Source organism: Myotis daubentonii, chromosome 2, assembly GCF_963259705.1.
Source record: "Myotis daubentonii chromosome 2, mMyoDau2.1, whole genome shotgun sequence".
NCBI lineage: Eukaryota > Metazoa > Chordata > Mammalia > Chiroptera > Vespertilionidae > Myotis > Myotis daubentonii.
This window is the reverse complement of record NC_081841.1, coordinates 6,687,504-6,709,669: the sequence shown is the minus strand read 5'-3', so window position 1 is coordinate 6,709,669 and position 22,166 is coordinate 6,687,504. Positions and strand designations below refer to the sequence as shown.

Sequence of the window (22,166 nt, the reverse complement as noted above, 5' to 3'; positions counted from 1 at the left end):
GGAGCAGGTGAACCAGAGGGAGAGACAGGCCCAGGGAGAGAAGAGGAGGGGGGGAAGGGGAGGAGCAGGAGGGAGGAACCTCACCCTGAGAATGTTCTCCAGCCTCTGACATTGGGCTCCTATGTTTTCTAACAGTTCAGTCTCGGGCTGGAATGGCTGGCCCTGGTTGTCCACGAATTTTTCCCAGCAGTGCTGGAGCTCTAGGGGAACAGGGAGGGAAAGGTGAGCTCCTCCTAGAGTGGGGAGGCCCAGGTCTCTGACTCTAGGGACACACCCTCCCCATCAGGATCTCCCTGCCCCCTTTCTCTCTCCTTCCAAGGCACTGAGCTCATCCCTCAAATTCTTCCTTCCACTGGAATCTGAGGGGCCCCTCCCCTTCTACCAGGAAGACCTGGGTCCTGATGGCACAGGGACCCACCTCCCCCTTCCCAGGATCCCCTCTCTCCCCTGAACTCTCTCCTCCAGGGGACTCCATCCTCTCCAGACCCAGCAGCCCCCCTGCAGGCAGACAGGCGTCCCCACCTGGATTCTCCTCCTGCCCCCTCTGTGCAGCCATTTCCCAGCCTCTCTGCCCGCCCACCTCCCACCTCAGGAGTCCCTGCTGACCTTTGGGGGTCATGATGGCGAGTTGGGCCCCAGCGTCCTGCAGCCTGCGCAGCCTATCCTCATAGCCACTGACAAAGGTGTAGATGCGAGCAGCAAAGATGCGCAGCCTCACGTGGCTGTTCTCGCCCAGGAAGTCCACCAGTTTCTGGGCACAGTCAGGGCAGGGGCTCCAGGAGATGTAGCAGGTGAGTCTGTGCTGCTTCCCCTCATCCAGGTGCCAAGAACGGACCCAATCCAGGAAGCACAACTCTGCATGACTAGGTTCCCAGTGTGTGTCACCACCCTGAGCACAGAGGGGGAAGAAGAGGGATCTGTCACTTGCTGTGAACAGGGGAGGGTGGGACCAGCCAGAGGCAGGTGAGGACTGGCCTCCAGCACAGGACTGAAGGGGCCAGGCTCAGCGTCAGGATGAACGCTATTTCAATGCAGGATCTACACAGTCAAAGGGAAGGCGACTCATGAATCACATGATATCAGCATCTACAAAGGGCAGATCAGCAGTGAGGACTGTTCTATATCAGCAAACCATGGCTCCCATGGCTCTGTAACTGATCAGTCTTCACTTAGCCTGTTGATATTTCATTCACCGTGGAATTTGCATTAGGTTTGATTTTTTAAAAATATATTTTATTGATTTTTAACAGAGAGGAAGGGAGAGGGATAGAGAGTTAGAAACATCGATGAGAGAGAAACATTGATCAGCTGCCTCCTGCACACCCCCCACTGGGGATGCGCCTGCAACCAAGGTACATGCCCTTGACTGGAACCGAATCTGGGACCCTCCAGTCTGCAGGCCAATGCTCGATCCACTGAGCCAAACCGGTCAGGGCTAGATTTGATTTTTTAAACTATTGCTTTAAACATGTTTTTTTTTTCAAATCCTCACCTGAGGAGATTTTTTCCATTTACCTTTAGAGAAAGGGTGGAGGGGTGGAGGCGGGGCAGAGAGAGAGACACATCAACATGGGAGAGACACATCCACTGGTTGCCTACCCCACTCCCCACGACTGGGGGCTGGCATCAGAGCTGCAACTGAGATAAGTGCCCTTGACCTGCAATCCTACCCCTGGCCCGTGGCTGTGCAGGCTGATGATCTAACCACTGAGAACACAGATCTGGGCTCCATGTGATTCACCTTGGTACAGAGTTCCCAGAGAGCCTCTATTTGGTGCCCAAAGCCCATGCCTTCAGGAGCTGCCCATAGTCAGCCCCTGCAGGGAGACAAAGAGCTGAGGGCAGCCAGCCGGTGTGTCTCAGTGGGTTGAGAGAGACACATCCACAAACAGGTCACGGGGTCCATTCCTGGTAAGGGGCCAGGCCCAGGTTGCAGGCTTGATGCCCAGTAGGGGGCGTGCAGGAGACCGCCAAACAATGATTCTCTCATCACTGATGTTTTTATCTCTCCAACTTCGTCTCTGGAATTAATAAAAGTCATTTAAATAAGTAAATAAATATAAATAAATAAATAGCTGAGGACAGAGGGAGGAGGCAGCTGAGACCCAAGGTCCTGGGCCTGATGCCACAGGGGTGGGTGCTTCCTCCAGGCAGGGGCGCTCTCCCTCTGCCCCCCTACCTCCAGCTCCCACCTGTGCACCAGCACCTCCACAGGCTTCTCCTCTGGGCTTCCCCTGTGCTGCGCCCAAGGGTGACACACTCTGCAGGAAGAAGGGGTGAGGGCACCGAGGCAGAGGTGCGGGAGACACAGGATGAGGGTCGCTGCTGGGCTCACAGGATTATGGAGATGTGTCCACCCGCCCAGGGAAGGATTTTCAACCAGGGCCTCAGGGAGGAGGAAGAGGTCAGGCCCACGGAGCTGGCGCAGAGCCCTGGTGGCAGAGTATGGTGCCTGGGACCCAGGGGGCGTCCTGGGCTCTGTGCAGCTGGCAATGCTCTTGTGGGGACAGCATCCTGCCAGGCTCTCCCAGGAGTGACTGGAGGGAGCAACAAGGGGGACCTCTGCTCTCTGGCCCGAGGCTGCCCGGGCGGGGCCAGGGGAGCACGGACCCTTTGTCCAGGTGCCTTTCCCTCTGGCCTGACCCCTCCTCAGAGGCACAGCAGGAGGGACAGGCTGACCCTGGAGGCTGGGCTGACACTGGGCTGGTGGGCCCAGGCCCTGGGACACTGTGACTGCTTTCTTATTGGGGCTCCAAGCTGCCAATCACAGCAGAGTCCGTCTTCCCTGCCTCTGGGCAACGCCACAGCAGCTGGGGGCCCAGGGACATTGCTCAGAGGACACCCCGCGGGCATGGAACCTTCTCCCCGAGTGTCCCGGGGCCCTGCCTGCTGTGCTCACTCACCTGGTTGCGCAGGAAGCCCTGGAGCTCCTCCACTCGGACCCAGTCAACGCCTTCCTTGACCTCCAACTCGTAGCACAGGTATGTTTCATTCGCCCATGTGATACCAAAGTTGTCCTTGAAGGTGGTTACATCCATCAGGGGTCTGTGGGCACAGGCAGGAGGAACCCAAGGCATGGGGCTCCTCTGGGGATCACCCCGTTCTCCTCCCCTCTGCACCCACATCCTGGCTAGACCCACAGAGGATGTGCGTCCACTCACTTAGCTGGAGCCACCTAACCTCCCTCTCTGACCCCTTTGGGGGATCCTGGGGAGTCAGCTCAGTCCTTTTGTCAAGGTCTCCCCGGGAGTAGTGCAGGGGCTCAGAGCTCTGACGTGGCCTCTCCTGGCATCACCGTCCTGCCCTCGTCCCGCTGACCCAGCCCTGCCAGGTGCAGCCCAGTGGCGCTGTTTCCTCTGCTCTTCCGGGTTAACCTGAGCCACATGGTGAATCAGGGTAAAGGGTTTCCCAGTCGGGGAAAAAGAGAAGCAAAACTAGTCTTCTCAAATAACTCATGACATTTCCTTTCTCATTATGAAAACCATTGTGTCCTTTACAAAAACCAAAACATAAATCTGAACTAGACCTCCTGGGCAGTGATGGCGAGCCTTTTGAGCTCGGCGTGTCAGCATTTTGAAAAACCCTAACTTAACTCTGGTGCCGTGTCACATACAGAAATTTTTTTTTTAATTAAATCTTTATTGTTCAGATTATTACATTTGTTCCTCTTTTTTTCCCCCCCATAACTCCCCTCCTCCCAGTTCCCGCCCCGCCCTCCGCCCTCACTCCCCACCCACTGTCCTCATCCATAGGTGCAGGATTTTTGTCCAGTCTCTTCCCACATCTCCCACACCCCTTTCCCCGCCTAGAATAGTCCATTCCCTTTCTATGTCCCTGATTCTATTATAATCAACAGTTCATTCTGTTCATCAGATTATTTATTCACTTGATTCTTAGATTCACTTGTTGATAGATGCATATTTGTTGTTCATAATTTGTATCTTTACCTTTTTCTTCCTCTTCCTCTTCTTAAAGGATACCTTTCAGCATTTCATATAATCCTGGTTTGGTGGTGATGAACTCCTTTAGCTTTTCCTTATCTGTGAAGCTCTTTATCTGACCTTCAATTCTGAATGATAGCTTTGCTGGATAAAGTAATCTTGGTTGTAGGTTCTTGGTATTCATCACTTTGAATATTTCTTGCCACTCCCTTCTGGCCTGCAAAGTTTCTGTTGAGAAATCAGCTGACAGTCGTATGGGTATTCCCTTGTAGGTAACTGAGTTTCTTTCTCTTGCTGCTTCTAAGATTCTCTCTTTATCTTTTGCTCTTGGCATTTTAATTATGATGTGTCTTGGTGTGGTCTCTTTGGATTCCTTTTGTTTGGGGTTCTTCGCGCTTCTTGGACCTGTAAGTCCATTTCTTTCACCAGGTGGGGGAAGTTTTCTGTCATTATTTCTTCAAATAGGTTTTCAATATCTTGCTCTCTCTCATCTTCTGGCACCCCTATAATTCTGATGTTGGTACGCTTGAAGCTGTCCCAGAGGCTCCTTACACTATCCTCGCATTTTTGGATTCTTTTTTCATTTTGCTTTTCCGGTTGGATGTTTTTTGCTTCCTCGCATTTCAAATCATTGACTTGATTCTTGTGCTCCTCTGGTCTGCTGTCGGGCGTCTGTATAATATTCGTTATTTCAGTCCGTGTATGCTTAATTTCTAGTTGGTTCCCCAATATAAGATCGAGGGTCTTATTAGTTTTCGTGTAGATCTCATTAAGTTTATCGGCAGCTTCTAAACAGTTCTTGAGAGACCTTAAAAGTGTGGTTCTGAACTCTATTTCTTCCATTGACAATTTTGTCCTGTTTCTTTGTCTCCGCATTTTGTTCTGCTTCCTTGGTGCACACCCTAGTGGTCTTTGTTCGCAGTCTTATAGTTAAATCTTGATTGTTGTAGCTAATCCCAGGGAGGGTTTGACCTCCAGGCCAAGTGGCTATGAGAATCAGCTGTGTCAGCAGTGAGAGAACTTCTGTCCTCTAGGGAGGTGCTAATCTAGCCTTTGCCTGAGGCTATCCGGCAAATGCCTCTGTGCAGGGCTTGGGCGGGGCGGGTCGCACAGGATCAACAGGGTGGGCCTGAGAGAGCAGTTATGGCGGCTCTCAGTCCTGTCCCCAGGGGCACTGCCTCTCTGAGTCCCAGTACCCGCTGCAAAGCTCGGAGAGAAAGCTGCCCTCGCTCTGACCGAAGCCAGACAGTCCCGCTTCTCCCGTTTGAGTCTGGATCCCTAAAGACTCGCCCGGATCTGGAGCTCAGAGTCTGCGACTCCCTCCCGAATGAAAACAACAACCTCGCCCTCCGCCGCCAGCCCGCTCCACGCACTCCGCACCTCAGAATTTGACTTCAGCACTGCGCCTCCTCTGAGTGTCCGTATGCGTTTCTCTTTCCTCCTAGTTGTAGGACTTCCACTCAGCCAGCATTCCTGTGGTTCTGGGTGATGTCCCTTCCGTTTTTTGGTTTCACTTTTGAAGTAGTTGTTCAAAGCAGCAAATTCCGGCGTTAACCTATGACGCCATCTTGGTTCTCCCTACAGAAATTTTTTGATCTTTGCAACCATAGTAAAACAAAGACTTATATTTTTGATATATTTTTTATATATTTAAATGCCATTTAACAAAGAAAAATCAAACAAAAAAATGAGTTCGCTTGTCATCTCTGATACGCGTGTCATAGCTTCGCCATCACAATCCTTGGGCCTCAGTTCAGAGCAGAGAGAATAGATTTCATGGGAGAAGGAGGGAGAGGAGAAACAGGGACCCTCAAGGGAGACTCCCAGAGTCTGGCCAGGGGCTTAGTGGAGGCGGGGAGGACAGGCCCACTGGGCATCAGCTGAGGGGTCCTGGACATAGAAGGGCCATCAGGAGGGACAGGAGAAGCAGGGGGTCCCCTGGGGAGAAGGCAAGTCCCTCAGGGAGCCAGGAGGAGGGGCTCAGAAGCAGGGCTGCTCCAGGGGCGGGTGGTACCTGCCGGTTGGTGCTGGGTTGTCCTCCATGTCTCAGCTCCTTCACCTTCTCTGCTGGTCACGGCCTGTCCTCCTCCTGTGATGCTTTCAAGGACCGAGGTGCCTTATAAGCCATCAGAGCACCTGGAAGCTGCTGAGCTGACACTGCTGAGCCGCACCCCTTCCCTAAACTCAGGCCACTGATAGCACCCGGTGGAGTAATAGAACTTTTCTGCCCAAATGTCTCATCCTGAACCCTCAGGGGCAAGTTAGGTGTTGATTTCTCTGTTCTGACAAAGGCCCTCCCTGGACTGACCTGGGCCAGTGAGGTCCCCGGAGGTGGGGTCACCTTGGGCAGCACGGCACAGCCAGGCAGGAGGCGAGAGCGCAGGTGAGAGGACAGGTGCTCCCACCTGAGGAGGGTCCGGGCACAGGACACGGAGCCCCCACAGGACAGGCCCCGGGTGCCCAGCCCTGACTCCCGCGGCCGCCAGTGCAGGGCGTGGCCGGGCCCAGTGCAGGGACCTGCGGGGCTGAGCCAGGAGGGAGGCTCTGCCCTGAGGGGAAGGGCAGGGTGGGACCACCGAGAACTGAGCTCCCCTTAGGAGCCACCCTGTAGGGGAAGGTGCTGGGCTCGGAGCCTTTGTCGACCCATCACACAGAGGAGAACAGAGAGGCTCCCAGCAGGGCGGCCAGGATGGCCTGGGAGCAGAGGATTCAGGGTGTGCCCGCCTCAGGAAGGGGCACCGCTCATCCTCTCCACCCTCAGCTGCGATGAACTGGGGTACTTTGTGTTCCAGGCTCACATGTGACCTGAGCCCCAGCTGGTAGAGTTTGTCCCTGAGGGGATGCCCCTCTGTCCCCCTGACTGTCCATCCGGCTCCTCTCAGACCACCCTGTGCCGGCCCCAAGCCTCCTCCCAGGGAACATGCCCAGCTCAGGAAGGGCGTGGCCAGCACCACGGAGTCTGACCCTGGCCGCCCGCACTGCTCCCTTTGAGACCGGCTCCTCACATCCTTCACGTGACACCTGTAATACAGGGTCCCCCTCTTTCTGGGCTGGGCGCCCCTCCACATGCACAAACAGGTGTCCTCTGCACCCAGCCCCTCCCACCTGTTCTGTCCTTGGACCTTGGTGGCCCTGGGAGCAGCCATGCTGTCCTGCTGGGGGCTCAGGGCTTTGCAGGCGTGGAACGGGCCCATCCGGGTGTGTTGTGGGTTCTGCTAGTGCTGCTACTTCACTGGTCACGATCTCCACCCAAACACACCGTCCACACCCAGGAGTTTCCAGAGACCAGGCCTGGGGGCCCTGAGAATCTCCCCGGTGCTGCCCCAGATCTTGCGTCCCAGGGAGGGAGAGTGGTGTTCAGATCCAGGCCCGATCCCCTCTTGTACCTCAATGTCTCCTCCTGTCATGCAACCCACAAAGCCCTTCTGAGTCCACACCCCACCCCAGCACCAGAGGGCGGTCTCCTGGCGTAAACCCTGTGGCAGGGCAGCGAGTGTGAGGTCCCAACGCCCAAGGCCCTGTGCCCTGGGGGCCCTGGAAGGTGGCGCCCCAGGCCTACCCTGCCCCTCCCAGGTGCCCCTCCAGTAAGAGGGCAGCACACTGGGCTCAGCGCTGCATCGCATGCTCCCCCCCCCACCCCCCCCCGCACGAGCACATAGGCTCTTCTGGGGCATCTATGGGGCCCAGGAGGGGCCATCATCGCAGGGACAGCGCTGTGCTGCCCTGTCCCCGAGGCAGGTCTCACCTCCAGTCTAGCTCCTCAGCCTGCAGCTCTGAGGTCTCTTCTGGAATGTTCCCCAGGACCTCCTGCCTCCACATACCCTCTCCCCCCAGCCAGGCGTCCTGAGCTGCTCTCTGCTGATGCCTGGCTGCCCCTCTGTTATGTGGACCAGCCTGGCCCTGCTGGTCTCCACACCCGGGAGTCCGCTCTGCAGTGAGTGGCGAGCACAGAGGTGGCTGGAGAGCCCAGTGAAGACCAGGGCCGCCGTGTGTCAGAGGGTGGCACCTCCTCCCAGAGGTTTCATGTCTTGTGTGATTTGTCTGACTCAAGTCTCCAAGGGGCCGGATGAGAGGATGCCTGGGCGGCCCTCACCTCTGTCTCTGGGTCCCTGCCCTCCCCGGGCCCCCATCCAGGCATCCTCTCCCTGGCTCCCCCCAGAGCCTGGCCCCCTGGGTGAGGAGAGGCGGGGCACCTGCTCCTCCTCCCGGTCTCCCTCAGCCAGGCCAGCACCTGGTGTGGAAAAGGCATCGGTAGAGCCTCGTGTTGAACTGGTTTAAAGCGGCCTGGCCCACAGCGAGTGGGGAGCGGGGAGCATGCCTCTCTCGGTCCGTGCGCTGAGAAGAAGGAAGGAAAGGAACCCTGTGTTTCCTGGGGAAGGACAGTCCCTCCCCGTGTCCGTCTCTGGAAGGTTGAGTGAAGAATGTAAAGCCATTCCTACATCCTTCTGGAGTTTTCCACCGAAATGGGCAAACTTCTGAACAGGAGGAAGGATGCAGGCCCCGAGGGAGGGGGTGGGCGCGGGTGCGGGAGAGCGGCCCCTGGGCGGGCGCACGCCGTGCTGAGATGGGGGCTGTTCCCTTGTCAGGGAAACGGGGGACAGGGCGGGTGCCCGGGGAAGCCCAGGCTGAGGTCAGAGCGCCAGGCCGGCCCGCTCTGCCCCGTCGCTCTGGCCTGGGATGGACGATCTGGATGTGTCTTGGGTCAGGGCCAGGCTGCCCTGTAGGAGGTGTCAGGTCTGCCGTCCTGAGCCCCAGCCCTGCCCCGGCCTCAGCACTGTCGCCAGGCTGTCCGAGCCCCTCTCCACTCTCAGGCCCTGGGCCACAGGCAAAGCTCTGAGATGGGGGCCCGGGAGATGGGGGGGGAGCAGTACAGTAGGACCACCTGTCCTCTCTCGGGGTGCCCCCTCCACCCGGACACGACACCTTGTGGATGTTTTGGTCCCTTGTTCCCAGAAATGGAGATGGTACCCTGGCGGGTTTGGCTCAGTGGATAGGGCATTGGGCCTGGGACTGAAGGGTCCTGGGTTCGATTCCTGTCAAGGGCACATGCCCAGGTTGCAGGCTTGGTCCCCAGCAGGGAGCGTGCAGGAGGCAGCCAATCAGTGATTCTCATCATTGATGTTTCTAATCTATCCCTCTCTCTTCCTCTCTGAAATCAATAAAAAATATATATGTTAAAAAAAAAAGAAAAAGAAAAAGAAATGGAGATGAGGCTTCTGTCAGAGCCCAGAAATGGAAAGGGAAGGAGCAGATGGGAGGTTGAGGTTCTTCCCGTAAAACCCACGTGGGGAGTGTCGACATCTCCTGTTTCGGTCAGAGAGGAGGGAGGCATCGGGTGTGTCCGGGAACCCTGACGAGGTTCCTTTTGGTCACATGTGAGCGAGTGAGCCTGTGCCCCTTGCGTCTGGGCCGTGGATGGGCTGGGCCGGTTGGCACAGGCACAGTTGCGGGTGAGGCCTGCTCTTGACATATTTGTGGCTTTTAAGGTCCTGGGGACATTGAGGGGGAGCTGGCTGGTGTCACCACCCCAGGGTCACAGGCTGCAGACGGGGCAAGGTGTGCGGCCTCCCCCAGCCCCGAGGAAAGGGCGTGGGGCCCTTCTCCCTGGGAGTCCTCGGCCTCAGCCCCTGGCTGGCAGCGGGGCCCAGGCTCCGCCTCTGCTGGGTTCGCATCCTGACTGCCAGGAGCCAGCTAGTGGGGAGGGGACCCTCCGCACAGAATCAACCCTCGACAATTGAGTCTATTCTTGCTACTCTCCACTTACCAGCGTCCACCTGCTCCAGAGCCTCAGGCAGGGATAGGAAAGCCTGAGGTCCGGGGTTTTGTATGTTGTTTTCTGCTCCCAACAACCCCTCGACCCGCTCTCCCCTGAGTCCCGTGAGGACAGTGGCTGGAGGCTGGCTCTGTTTCTCAGGTCTGAAGACCTGGAGAGCTGTGGCTGTCCCCTGTCCCCTCTCATTGGCTTTGGGCCAGGGAGGGTGTGGCTCTGTTCTCTGAGGGCGCCTCCTCCTGGGGGTAAGACTGGCCTGAGGAGTGTGAGCCCCCGGATCCTTTTCTGGTCCCTCTCAAATCCCTCTGCCGTGTATACAGCAGGTGCTCAGTGTGTGCAAACTCAGTGACTTGCAAAGACTTTGGGGAGATGGAAGGGCTTTGGGGAAGTAGGAGCCTGGCTCCCATCCAGCTCTCAGGCGAGGATTCCGCTCATCGCAGCAGCCACAGCGACCTGGGCGTTCACCGTGCCCAGTCCGCACACACGCCCGTTTTCCTTTTATAGATGATTCCTTTTTTTTTTTCCTCACCCGAGGATATTTTTCCATTGATTTTTAGAGAGAGTGGGAGAGAGGCAAAGACAGAGAGAAACACCGATGTGAGAGAAACATATCAATTGGGCGCCTCCTGCACAAGCTCTGACCAGGGCCCTGGTTGGGGAGGAGCCTGCAACCAAGGTCCATGCCCTTCACCAGAACTGAACCCGGGACCCTTCTGTCCGCAGGCTGACACTCTATCCACTGGGCGAACCGGCCAGGGCAGCACATTCCATTCTACAAAGTCCGAGATGCTTGGAGACTCAGGGCCTGTCTTCTCCCACTGGTGTCCTCGGACTCCCAGGGGCTGCCCACCTGCAGGCATCGGCCCTCATCCCAGGCAAAGGGAAGCACATAGGACCCACCCCAGGCCTATGAGCCCGCACGTCCTGTTGATGACAGTTGTCGCTGTTCACCAAGAGGGTGACGGAGGAGAACCCCACGACTTCACAGTTTCAGGTGGGGTGTGAGACCCCATTGGTCCTCCTTGAGGCTGCCCCTCCGTCTGGGCACCCCCAGCACTGGCCGCTTCCGTCCGCTCTGTGGGGCTTGGGAAGGAGGACCTGCTCAGGACACTGAGGTGAGGAGTCTGGATGGGGCGGCAAAATGAGAGGGGCCGAGACCACACACACACACACACACTCACACACACACACACACACACACACATACACACACGCAGCTGATGACAAGCAGGCATCTCCTAGGTTCTCCAGACACACCCACAGGCCCCCGTCTGAGTGGCAGGAAGCAGAGGACGTTCCCACTCCCAGGCGGGTTTGCCAGAACCTCATCATCCAATCAGCTCCTTGGGGTTCGATTCCTGGACTCTGGCAAGAGCCCCCACTTCTGTTCCTGGAAGCAAGTGACCAAGATACAGTCACTCTGGGAAAGCCAACGAGTGGGTAGAAGACACATGGTCTCACATAACAAGAGGGGTCCCCACTCTCTGCGCTGTCACATGCAGGTCCAGGCAGACCTGACCCCCAGCTACCAGGGCCCTGTCGCCCGGGACCCGCAGGCTCAGAGCTTTGCCCCTGACACGGGGACCTGAGACCTCGGAGAGGGTAGCTCACAGCTGAGGACTCGGCTGAGCCTTGGGCTCCCCAACTCAGCCTGTCCTCCTGCCGGAAGGCCACCTGCGGGAAGGCAGACCTGGGCCTCATGCAGAGCAGCCTCTTGTCCGGCCAGTGTGGCTCAGTGGTTGAGCATTGACCTATGAAGCAGGAGTTCGTGGTTCAATTCCCCTTCAGGGCACATGCCCGGGTTGTGGGCTCGGTCCCCAATGAGGGGGGTGGAGGAGGCAGCCGATCAATGACTCTCTCTCATCACTGATGTTTCTAAGTTTCTCTCCCTCTCCCTTCTTTTCTGAAATAAATAAAAAAAAATATTAAAAAGAAACATACAACAACGTGTCTTCTGATTTGATGATGAGGAGCTGATTTATTGATGATGAAGTTCTTGTAAACCAGCCTGGGAGTGGTGACGTCCTCTGCTTCCTGCCACTCAGACGGAGGCCGGTGGGTGTGTCTGGAGAAACTAGGAGATTCCTGCATGTCATCTGCTTGCGTATGTGTGTGTGTGTGTCTGTGTTTGGTGAGTCAGGGCAGTCTTCGGGCCCGTTGCCCAGACACAGGTGTGTGCCAAGCCCGATCTTTGTCGTATCTGTGACACCGGCGGTGGGACCACCAGCTGAAGCAAGGGAATCAGCCACAGCCACGGAGCCAGCATGCTGCGGGGAGTGCGCTGGGGACAGACCCGGGGCTGCGCTGGGCACGTCCCCTGGGAGGGAGCCTGGGGCCGGCACAGGTGGTCTGAGAGGAGCTGGATGGACAGTCAGGGGGACAGAGGGGCATCCTCTTGGGGACAAATCCTACCAGCTGGGGCTCAGGTCACACTTGAGCCTGGAACACCAAGTCCCTGGCTCCTCGCGGCTGGGGGTGGAGAGGACGAGCGGTGCCCCTTCCTGAGGTGGGCACACCCTGCATCCTCTGCTCCCAGGCCATCCTGGCCCAGCCCTGCTGGGAGCCTCTCTGTTCTCCTCTGTGTGATGGGCGGACAAAGGCTCCCAGTCCAGTTCCTTCCCCTACAGGGTGGCTCCTAAGGGGAGCTCAGTTCTCGGTGGTCCCGCCCTGCCCTTCCCCTCAGGGCAGAGCCTCCCTCCTGGCTCAGCCCTGCAGGTCCCTGCACTGGGACCGGCCATGCCCTGCACTGGCGGCCGCGGGAGAGTCAGGGCTGGGCACCCGGGGCCTGTCCTGTGGGGGCTCCGTGTCCTGTGCCTGGACCCTCTTCAGGTGGGAGCACCTGTCCTCTCACCTGCGCTCTCGCCTCCTGCCTGGCTGTGCCGTTCTGCCCAGAGTGACCCCACCTCCGGGGACCTCACTGGCCCAGGTCAGTCCAGGGAGGGCCTTTGTCAGAACAGAGAAATCAAAACCTAACTTGCCCCTGAGGGCACAGGATGAGACATTTGGGCAGAAAAGTTCCCTCTCCTATGACGCCATGTGGGTGGCATGAGTGTCCTGAGTTTAGGGAAGGGGTGGGGTGAAGCTGTGCCAGCTCAGCAGCTTCCAGCTGCCTCAATGGCATATAAGGCACCTCAGTCCTTGAAAGCAGCACAGGCGGCGGATGGTCCGTGACCAGCAGAGACGGTGAAGGAGCTGAGGCATGGAGGACAACCGAGCACCAACTGGCAGGTACCACCCGCCCCTGGAGCAGCCCTGCTTCTGGGCCCCTCCTCCTGGCTCCCTGAGGGACGTGCCTTCTCCCCAGGGGACCCCCTGCTTCTCCTGTCCCTCCTGATTGCCCTTCTATGTCCAGGACCCCTCAGCTGATACCATGTTGGCCTGTCCTACCCACCTCCCATGGCCCCAGGCTAAAATCTGGGGGTCACCCTTGAGGGTCCCTGTTTCTCCGCTCCCTTCTTCTCCCATGAAATCAATTATTTCTGCTCTGCACTGAGGCCCTAGAAATTGACATTCAGATTTATGTTTTGGTTTTTGTAAAGGACATGATTGTTTCATGATGAGAAGGGAAATGTGATGAGTTATTTGAGAAGACTAGTTTGGCATCTCTTTTCCCCGATGGGGCCACCCTTTCCCCTGATGCACCACGTGACTCAGGTTAACCTAGAAGAGCAGAGGAAAGAGTGCCACTGGGCCTGCACCTGGCAGGGCTCCATCAGCAGGATGAGGGCAGGACGGTGATGCCAGGAGAGGCCACGTCAGAGCTCTGAGCCCCTGCACTGCTCCCGGGGAAACCCTAAAAAAAGGACTGGGCTGACTCCCCCAGGATCCCCTGAGGGTGAGAGAGGGATGTTTGGTGGCTCCAGCTAAGTGAGTGGACGCACATCCTCTGTGGGTCTAGCCAGGATGTGGGTGCAGAGGGGAGGAGAACGGGGTGATCCCCAGAGGAGCCCCAGGCCTTGCTTCCTCCTGCCTGTGCCCACAGAACTCTGATGGATGCAACCACCTTCAGAGTCAACTTCAGTTACTACAGCGTGAGAAAAACATACCTGTGCTACGAGTTGGAGGTCAAGGAAAGCGATGACTGGGTCCGAGTGGAGGAGCTCCAGGGCTTCCTGCGCAACGAGGTGAGCGAGCACGGCAGGCAGGGCCCCGGGACACTCGGGGAGAAGGTTCCATGCCCGCGGGGTGTCCTCTGAGCAATGTCCCTGGGCCCCCAGCTGCTGTGGCATTGCCCAGAGGCAGGGAAGACGGACTCTGCTGTGATTGGCAGCTTGGAGCCCCAATAAGAAAGCAGTCTCAGTGTCCCAGGGCCTGGGCCCACCAGCCCAGTGTCAGCCCAGCCTCCAGGGTCAGCCTGTCCCTCCTGCTGTGCCTCTGAGGAGGGGTCAGGCCAGAGGGAAAGGCCCCCGGACAAAGGGGCCATTCTCCCCTGGCCCCGCCATGGCAGCCTCGGGCCAGAGCAAAGCTCCCCCTTGGTGCTCCCTCCAGTCACTCCTGGGAGAGCCTGGCAGGGAGCTGTCCCCACAAGAGCATTGCCGGCTTCAGGGAGCCCAGGACGCCCCCTGGGTCCCCTGGCACCATCCTCTGCCACCAGGGCTCTGTGCCAGCTCCGTGGGCCTGACCTCTTCCTCCTCCCTGAGCCCCTGGTTGAAAATCCTTCCCTGGGCGGGTGGGCTACTCTCCATAATCTGGGAGCCCAGCAGGGAAGCTCATCCCGTGTCTCCCCACCTCTGCCTCGGTGCCCTCACCCCTTCTTCCCGCAGAGTGTGTCACCCTTGGGCGCAGCACAGGGGAAGCCCAGAGTAGAAGCATGTGGAGGTGTTGGTGCACAGGGGGGAGCTGGAGGTAGGGGGGCAGAGGGAGAGCTCCCCTGCCTGGAGGGAGCACCCACCCTTGTGGCATCAGGCCCAGGACCTTGGGGCTCAGCTGCCTCCTCCCTCTGACCTCAGCTACTTATTTATTTATATTTATTTATTTACATTTATTTATTTATTTAAAATACTTTTATTGATTCTAGAGAGGAAGGGAGAGATAGAAATATCAATGATGAGAGAGAACCATTGGTTGGCTGCTGCCTCCTGCATGCCCCCTACTGAGAATCAAGCCTGCAACCTTGGCCTGGGCCCTGACCAGGAATGGAACTGGTGACTTCTTTTTGGGTGGGTCCCTGCTCAACCCACTGAGCCACACCGTCTTGCTGCCCTCAGCTCTTTGTCCCCTTGCAGGGTCCTACTAGGTGCAGCTCCTGAAAGCATAGGCTTTGGGCATAAAATAGAGGCTCTCTGGGAACTCTGAATCAAGATATATCACATGGAGCCCAGATCTGTTTTCTCAGTGGTTAGAGCGTCAGCCGGCACAGCCAGGGGCCAGGGGTAGGATTCTAGGTCAAGGGCTCTTATCTCAGTTGCAGCTTTGATCCCTGGCCCCGGGTCGTGGAGCGTGGAGTGGGCAACCAGTGAATGTGTCTCTCCCATGTTGATGTTTCTCTCTGTCTGCCCCCTCCTCCATCCCTCCACCCTTTCTCTAAAGATCAATGGAAAAAATCTCCCCCGGTGAGGATTTGAAAAAAGAACCATATTTAATGCAAACCTTTAAAAAGTCAAAACTAATGCAAATTCCATGGTGAATGAAATATCAACAGGCTAAGTGAAGACTGATCCGTTACAGAGCCATGGGAGCCATGGTTTGCTGATGTAGGAAAGTCCTCACTGCTGATCTGCCCTTTGTAGATGCTGATATTATGTGATTCTTGAGTCGCCTTCCCTTTGACCATGTAGATTAGTGATGGCGAACCTTTTGAGCTCGGCGTGTCAGAATTTTGAAAAACCCTAACTCTGGTGCTGTCACATATAGAAATTTTTTGATATTTGCAACCATAGTAAAACAAAGATTTATATTTTTGATATTTATTTTATATATTTAAATGCCATTTAACAAATAAAAATCAACCAAAAAATGAGTTGGCGTGTCACCTCTGACACGTGTGTCATACGTTCACCATCACTGGTGTAGATCCGGCATTGAAATAGCGTTCATCCTGACGCTGAGCCTGGCCCCTTCAGTCCTGTGCTGGAGGCCAGTCCTCACCTGCCTCTGGCTGGTCCCACCCTCCCCTGTTCACAGCAAGTGACAGGTCCCTCTTCTTCCCCCTCTGTGCTCAGGGTGGTGACACACACTGCGAACGCAGTCATGCAGAGTTGTGCTTCCTGGATCGGGTCCGTTCTTGGCACCTGGATGAGGGGAAGCAGTACAGACTTACCTGCTACATCTCCTGGAGCCCCTGCCCTAACTGTGCCCAGAAACTGGTGGACTTCCTGGGCCAGAACAGCCACGTGAGGATGTGCATCTCAGCTGCTCGCATCTACACCAAAGTCAGTGGATATGAGGATGGGCTGCGCAGGCTGCGGGACGCTGTGGACCGTCTCGCCATCATGACAGTTGAAGGTCAGCAGGGACTCCTGAGGGTGGGAGGGGGGCAGGCAGAGAGGCTGGGAAATGGCTGCACAGAGGGGGCAGGAGGAGAATCCAGGTGGGGATGATGTCAGCTGCCTGCAGGGGGGCTGCTGGGTCTGGAGAGGATGGGGTCCCCTGGAGGAGAGAGTTCAGGGGAGAGAGGGGTTCCTGGGAAGGGGGGAGGTGGGTCCCTGTTCCATCAGGACCCAGGTCCTTCCTGGTAGAAGGGGAGGGGCTGCCTCAGATTCCAGTGGAAGAAAGAATTTGAGGGATGAGCTCAGTGCCTTGGGAGGAGAGAGAAAGGGGGCAGGGAGATCCTGATGGGGAGGGTGTGTCCCTAGAGTCAGAGACCTGGGCCCTCCCCGCTCTAGGAGGAGCTCACCTTTCCCTCCCTGTTCCCCTAGAGCTCCAGCACTGCTGGGACACCTTCGTGGACAACCAGGGCCAGCCCTTCGAGCTCTGGCCTAACCAGGAAGAGCACATACAAACCGAATCTCAGGAGCTGAAGGACATTCTCAGGGTGAGGTTCCTCCCTCCTGCTCCCCCCTACCCTCCCCTTCTCTCCCTGGGCCTGTCTCTGCCTCTGGGTCACCTGCTCCCTCCTGGGCCCCAGCTCCATCCTCCCCTCAGGTCTCACAGTCCCTCTGCTTTCTCCCCTCCTGCGCCCCTTTTCCTCCCCCTCCTGTGACTGCCCCAGACTTTACTCCGTTCACCTTCCCTCCTGCCTCACTCCCTGCTTCCTCCACCTCCTCCTTCTCGATCCAGAATCAGGGAAACTGAAGGATGGACTCAATCTCTCTAAACAGGTCGGGGGTCATCTAGTGAACGAGGAATAAAACACTTTCTTCAAGAAACGAAACACATCACGTGCCACCATCCCCAACTTGTTCCAAAGAATCCAGTAAAAAGCAACGAATGAGCTCATAAGGAATTTTTTAAAAAATCTGACTGATTTACTTTTCATTTAAAATCTATGATATGTTCTAAATACACACCAGTAATATTGTATTCATTACTATCAGAGTCATTTTTATATTTAGAAAATTAATTATTTACATTGATTATAAGTCCAAAGCAATAACATGAAAGATTAAGAATCTTCCACAAATGTGTTTGCCTCTGTAAGTGTTTCATGAAGTCCAAATAGTTCAATAAACACCTGAAAAAGTGAAAATGCCTTTCTCTTCTGTAGGTACCTCATGGGAGGGCGGTGGCCACACTAATTGCCACTGGCCACGTAAAGTCAGTAATATTTATAGGAGCGGAAGCTCAAACCCAAAAGCCTAAACGCATCGACCAAGGATGTGCGGAGAGTAGTGCTGTGTTGAAACGACAGCCCATGCGATAGGAGAGGAGAGAGGCTCAGGGTCACTATTGGGAAGAGCAGTTGAAGTTGACATTGGCTGAGGGGAGGGCCGGGGATCACTGAGTCCTCAGGCCTTTCCAATTCCAGTCCCTGGAGAGGACGCTGGAGGGAGGGGCTTCCCTGCAGACAGGATCCCTCTGCCCTTCCCAGGACCTGGCCACGCAGGATGCAGTGCAGGCAGCGGCTGTCTGTCCTGCCGTGTCTCTGTGGAGCCTGAATCATGCTGAGCGAGCCCTGGCAGCTGGCATCCTGCACACAGCCTTACAGGCAACGAAGGCTCCAGGTCTCTCACCACAGGCTTCTGCTCACATGTCCGGACCCCCCTGTCACAGCCTCACACAGGACTGTGAGGGACTGGGACTGAGTCCTTTAGTGAGAGACATTGGAGGGATGGAGAATAAGGACAGTCATAGGCCTGTGGCCAAAGCAGTAGGAGGGGACTGAGTCAGGAGGACACAGAGCCAGAGGGAGACTTGATAGACAACGTGACCTGAGGAGATGGAAGAAGAGGACAGGAGAGGGATGGTGTGGTTGGGTGGGGAGGGGTGGGGTGCAGTGGGGAGGGGTGGGGTGGGGTGCGGTGGGGTGGGGTGGGGTGGGGTGCGGTGGGGTGGGGTGGGGTGGGGTGTGGTGGGGAGGGGAGGGATGGGGTGGGGTGGGGTGGGGTGGGGAGGGATGGGGTGTGGTGGGGAGGGATGGGGTGGGGTGGGGTGGGGTGGGGAGGGATGGGGTGGGGTGGGGTGGGGTGGGGAGGGATGGGGTGGGGTGGGGTGGGGTGGGGAGGGATGGGGTGGGGTGGGGAGGGGTGGGGTGGGGTGGGGAGGGGTGGGGAGGGATGGGGTGGGGTGGGGTGGGGAGGGGTGGGGAGGGATGGGGTGGGGTGGGGTGGGGTGGGGAGGGGTGGGGTGGGGAGGGGTGGGGTGGGGTGGGGTGGGGTGGGGTGGGGTGAAGCACGGCCTGGGGCCAATGGTGCGAGACACGGGGCAGGAATGAGATCACGGACAGAAGGCTGGGTTGTCAGGGGACTGTGGCCGCCATGGAGGGGCTGAAAGTCAGCTTGTTTCCCAGGACAAGCCCTGTGGGAGGCGGAGGACAGTGTGGGCCTGGTCAGCCGCTCAGTTGATGCTGTTAAAACCGGGCCCCCCCCACCCCCCCCACACACCCCCCCAACTCAGCTCTGGGGGTTGTCTTCTCAGCTGGTCTCCTCCAAGCCTCAGATGGCGGCCACCTCCACATCTGAAAGTCGGGCCTCCTGCTTCCAGCTCCTTCCCTGCCGTTTCCTGACCCCATTCCCTCAGGAGGGAGAGGATGGAGGAGAGTTTTTTGTCTGTTTGTTTTTTGACAGACAGATCCTGCCACAGGTTTATTTGTACAAACAGCACAGGAGGGCACCAGGGCCACGGAGACAGCAGCCCAGGGGCCCCCCAGTCCTTCCGTCCTCACGTCGGCAGACAGAGGCCTCTGCTGTGGAGCCTTCGTGGGGCCTGGGCACCTTTGGGAGCCTGAGCTTTAACCACACCCGCAGCCTGGGTCTTGGTTTCCTCCTTGGCCTTTGGCTGGCAGAGCCTGGGCCCCTTCCCAATGCGGCAGGAGCAGGATTTCCAAGGTAGGGGTGAGCCATGCAGGCAGGTCCACTGAGTTTGCGGCTGCCGCCCTTTGGGGTATTGGGCCTGGGCTCCTTGGGCTTGACCGGGGCCTTGAAGGCCTCTGTGCCTGCGCTCATGGCCTTGGCGTTGTTGGCCTGCATCTTGTCCGGCTCTTCTTGTTGAGCTTCTTGGCAAAGCGCATGTCCCTGGGGTGCTTGGGGTCTCCCCCTTAAGAGAGTCGTATCTTTGTGACTGGCGTTTCTTGATGCCGCTTCTGTGCCATTTCTGGGGCTGGTGGTGTGTGGTGTGGCTCTTGGACTTGGCCATCTCTGCACCGCAGCCCGCGGCTCCCGAGCTCCAGGGACCGGAAGCTGAAGGAGAGTGTTCTCAGGAGGCGTGTGTAACTGTTGGAAGCATTTGCGACTTAGAAGAACGTGGATTTGCAAGGGATGTGCTTTAGGTATTAGTTCCTTGAAGCATCTTCTTAAGGCACAATTCCTCAAAGATTTCACACATCACCAATTTGTAACAAAAAGGAAAAAGAAAAGGCAGAGTTTCTGCAATGATGTTACATTGCAAGATAGTATTTCCAAAGTTCAAACGCTGAGAATAGTTTCATATCAGTGAGATGTCCCTGCCACCTTCCCTCTTTGTCTGTTTTGCAGGTTCTGGACATTATGGCTGGGGCGGGGCAATCAGTGGGATCCACCCCCAGCCACACCATGATTGGGTTGGAAGTGTACATGTGACCTAAACCCGTCCAATCAGTGTGAACCTCAGGACTTTTTCCTGGGAATTCTGGGACACACCATTGGTTTGGATGGTGTGTGGTGAACATGTGGGGCTTGGTGCTGCTGTAACCATTTTTTAAAAAATGATTTATAAAACTTGATTTCAGAGAGAGAAACATGGATGGGTGGCCTCTCATAGGGGCCCCAACCAGGGATGGAGCCCACCACCGAGGTATGTGCCCAGGCCGGGAGTTGGACCCACAGCCTTTTGTGTAGGGGAGGACGCTGCAACCCGCTGAGCCCCTCACCCAGGGCATTTTTCTACCTCAGGGAGCTGGTCTGAGAAGAAGCCAACACTGGGCACCTGAGCGGAATGGAGCCCAAGTCCTGACGTAACAATGACCTCGTTAGTCCCAGTCATTGTTTAATCATCTGGAATGGGTGTCTGTCCTGACTGAACGCATCCTGAGCCGAATCCTGTCTGGTGTTTCTCACAGCAAGCTGAGAAGGTGTGCATCTGACTGGCAGGGTGAGATGCTGTTTGCATCTATTTTATGGCTTCCTTCACCCCCAACCAAGGCCTACATGCGTTCCGTTGACCATTAACTCCTTTCTGTGAATAAAGCAGCGTGTGGAGCCACCTTTGGTTCAAGAGCCCTTCCTCCTGACAGTCACGGCCACGTCAACTCTGGCACCGACCCACAGGCCCATTCCTAGCCCAGGACTCACAGGGACCATGATTTGTAAGTAAAAGCCTCGTACCAGGCTTGGAATGACCAGCCAATGGCAAGCCGGGCAGCACTTTCCCTTCGTGTTCGCACCCACTGTGCCGAGGGCTTGCCGTGTGCCTCACCCTGTGCAGGGTTGGCTGCTCAAAGGCACAGTAGCCCCTTGCCATGTGGATGCCGTCATTGCTGCTCTACTGCGTATAGTCGTGATGCCTGCAACGTACAACAGTGTCATCCGATAGAGGAGTTTTGTCAATAGTCCTTTGGCTTTCTCTCCTAGCACAGTCTTTATCATGATCTTCACAGCAGGTTTACAGTCTTCTTGGGAATTGCATGACTGGCTTTTATGTGCATTTAAGAGGGAGCACTTTAGAATCATGCTTCTGTAGCTTTGGTCTCCCCTGAACCTTTAGTAACAAGAATTATTAATTTCTCATTAGAAAGCATAATTTTTTTGTGCTTCCTCTGAAAAAACTGGAGTGATTGCTTTTTTGGAAGGTCATGGAAGACCTTTTTCATGGCTTCTGACTAGTATTTATCAAAGCTTTAGTTTTAATGGTAACATATTGAGAGCTTGGGGCAAATGGGCTGCTTGTATGATAAGTGAAAACTTCATATATTTCTCATTGAACTTAAAAAAATTTTTTTACTTGATTTCAGAGATAAAGGGAGATGAGAGAGACAGAGAGAGATAGAGAGTGAGAGAGCGAGAGAGAGAGAAACATCAGTGATGAGAGAGAATCATCTATTGGTTGCCTACTGCATACCCCCTATTGGGGATCGAGCCCACAACCCGGGCATGTGGCCCGACCAGGAATCAAACCGTGACCTCTTCTTTCGTAAGTCAATGCTCAACCACTGAGCCACATCGGCCGGGCTCTCATTGAACACAATGTCATTTACGGCTACATGCACAAAGTCGTTACCCAAGAATTCCTTTTTCCTAGAGTGTGCAGTTTCATATTTCATAGTTACACTGGAGAGCTGTTTATTCATTTTTTTTATGGTGCTCTTCTGAGGAGTTAGGCTGCTATCTTCATCACTACATCTATTTGCCAGTATTGATCCATTTTTGTGACCTGGAGATAGAATGCAACATAATAGGAACCACAAAACTTTAAACATAACAAACAAAAACAACTTGTAAGCTCTGTCCGTGTGATTCTTGGTCCTTTCTAGGCAATAGATCTCGTCTATCTGGTAGCTTTTAAGGTTTTATTTTTACTCTTGATGCTGAAGCCTTACAAAGGCAGCTTTGGTGAGAGAGACAGACACGGGGGGAGAGGTAAGAGGCAGATGGGTAAGAGCAGGCAAATCCTTGAAAAAAACATAGCAGGATTGTGAGGCCACGAATACTTTGTCCTCAGTCTTTTTCCTTCAGGTCTGGCCTTTGCCCAGGAGCCTTTTGCTCTGTCATCGGCCTGCAGGAGGCTGTAGGGAGCACAGGCTCACAGCTGTGCTGGGCTGGGACACTGAGGCCAGCCTCCTCCAGGGTGACCTCTACCTTCTCACGTGGAGGACAGAAAAGACCCAGGAACATTGACAGACGTGGCCTCCTCCCCGTGGTCACTCCGCTTGCCTTTCCCGGGCT

The 22,166-nt window shown here is 56.1% G+C and overlaps 2 protein-coding genes across 8 annotated transcripts in view; one reads left to right on the top strand and one right to left on the bottom strand.

Annotated features, from left to right (window-relative positions):
• The window catches only part of LOC132226950 (DNA dC->dU-editing enzyme APOBEC-3G-like), a 53,351-nt gene extending 46,938 nt beyond the window's left edge, over positions 1 to 6,413 (bottom strand). Inside the window, exons 1-4 of one of the 5 annotated variants that reach the window (XM_059681514.1) lie at positions 5,956 to 6,413; positions 2,904 to 3,045; positions 607 to 889; positions 80 to 200 (exon numbers count right to left, since the gene is read on the bottom strand). In XM_059681514.1, the coding sequence (XP_059537497.1) occupies positions 80 to 200; positions 607 to 889; positions 2,904 to 3,045; positions 5,956 to 5,984 (575 nt within the window). In that variant the 5' untranslated portion in view covers positions 5,985 to 6,413. The remainder of the gene's footprint in view (positions 1 to 79; positions 201 to 606; positions 890 to 2,903; positions 3,046 to 5,955) is intronic. The other 4 variants (XM_059681513.1, XM_059681516.1, XM_059681512.1 and 1 more) reach the window with 4 other exon arrangements.
• The window catches only part of LOC132226953 (DNA dC->dU-editing enzyme APOBEC-3G-like), an 89,733-nt gene extending 71,704 nt beyond the window's left edge, over positions 1 to 18,029 (top strand). The window contains exons 1-5 of one of the 3 annotated variants that reach the window (XM_059681522.1): positions 12,101 to 13,578; positions 13,694 to 13,835; positions 15,873 to 16,155; positions 16,569 to 16,684; positions 16,930 to 18,029. In XM_059681522.1, the coding sequence (XP_059537505.1) occupies positions 13,701 to 13,835; positions 15,873 to 16,155; positions 16,569 to 16,684; positions 16,930 to 16,944 (549 nt within the window). In that variant the 5' untranslated portion in view covers positions 12,101 to 13,578; positions 13,694 to 13,700 and the 3' untranslated portion in view covers positions 16,945 to 18,029. Of the gene's footprint in view, positions 1 to 12,100; positions 13,579 to 13,693; positions 13,836 to 14,736; positions 15,264 to 15,872; positions 16,156 to 16,568; positions 16,685 to 16,929 lie in introns of those variants that run through there. The other 2 variants (XM_059681519.1, XM_059681524.1) reach the window with 2 other exon arrangements.
• The last annotated feature ends 4,137 nt before the right edge of the window (positions 18,030 to 22,166 follow it).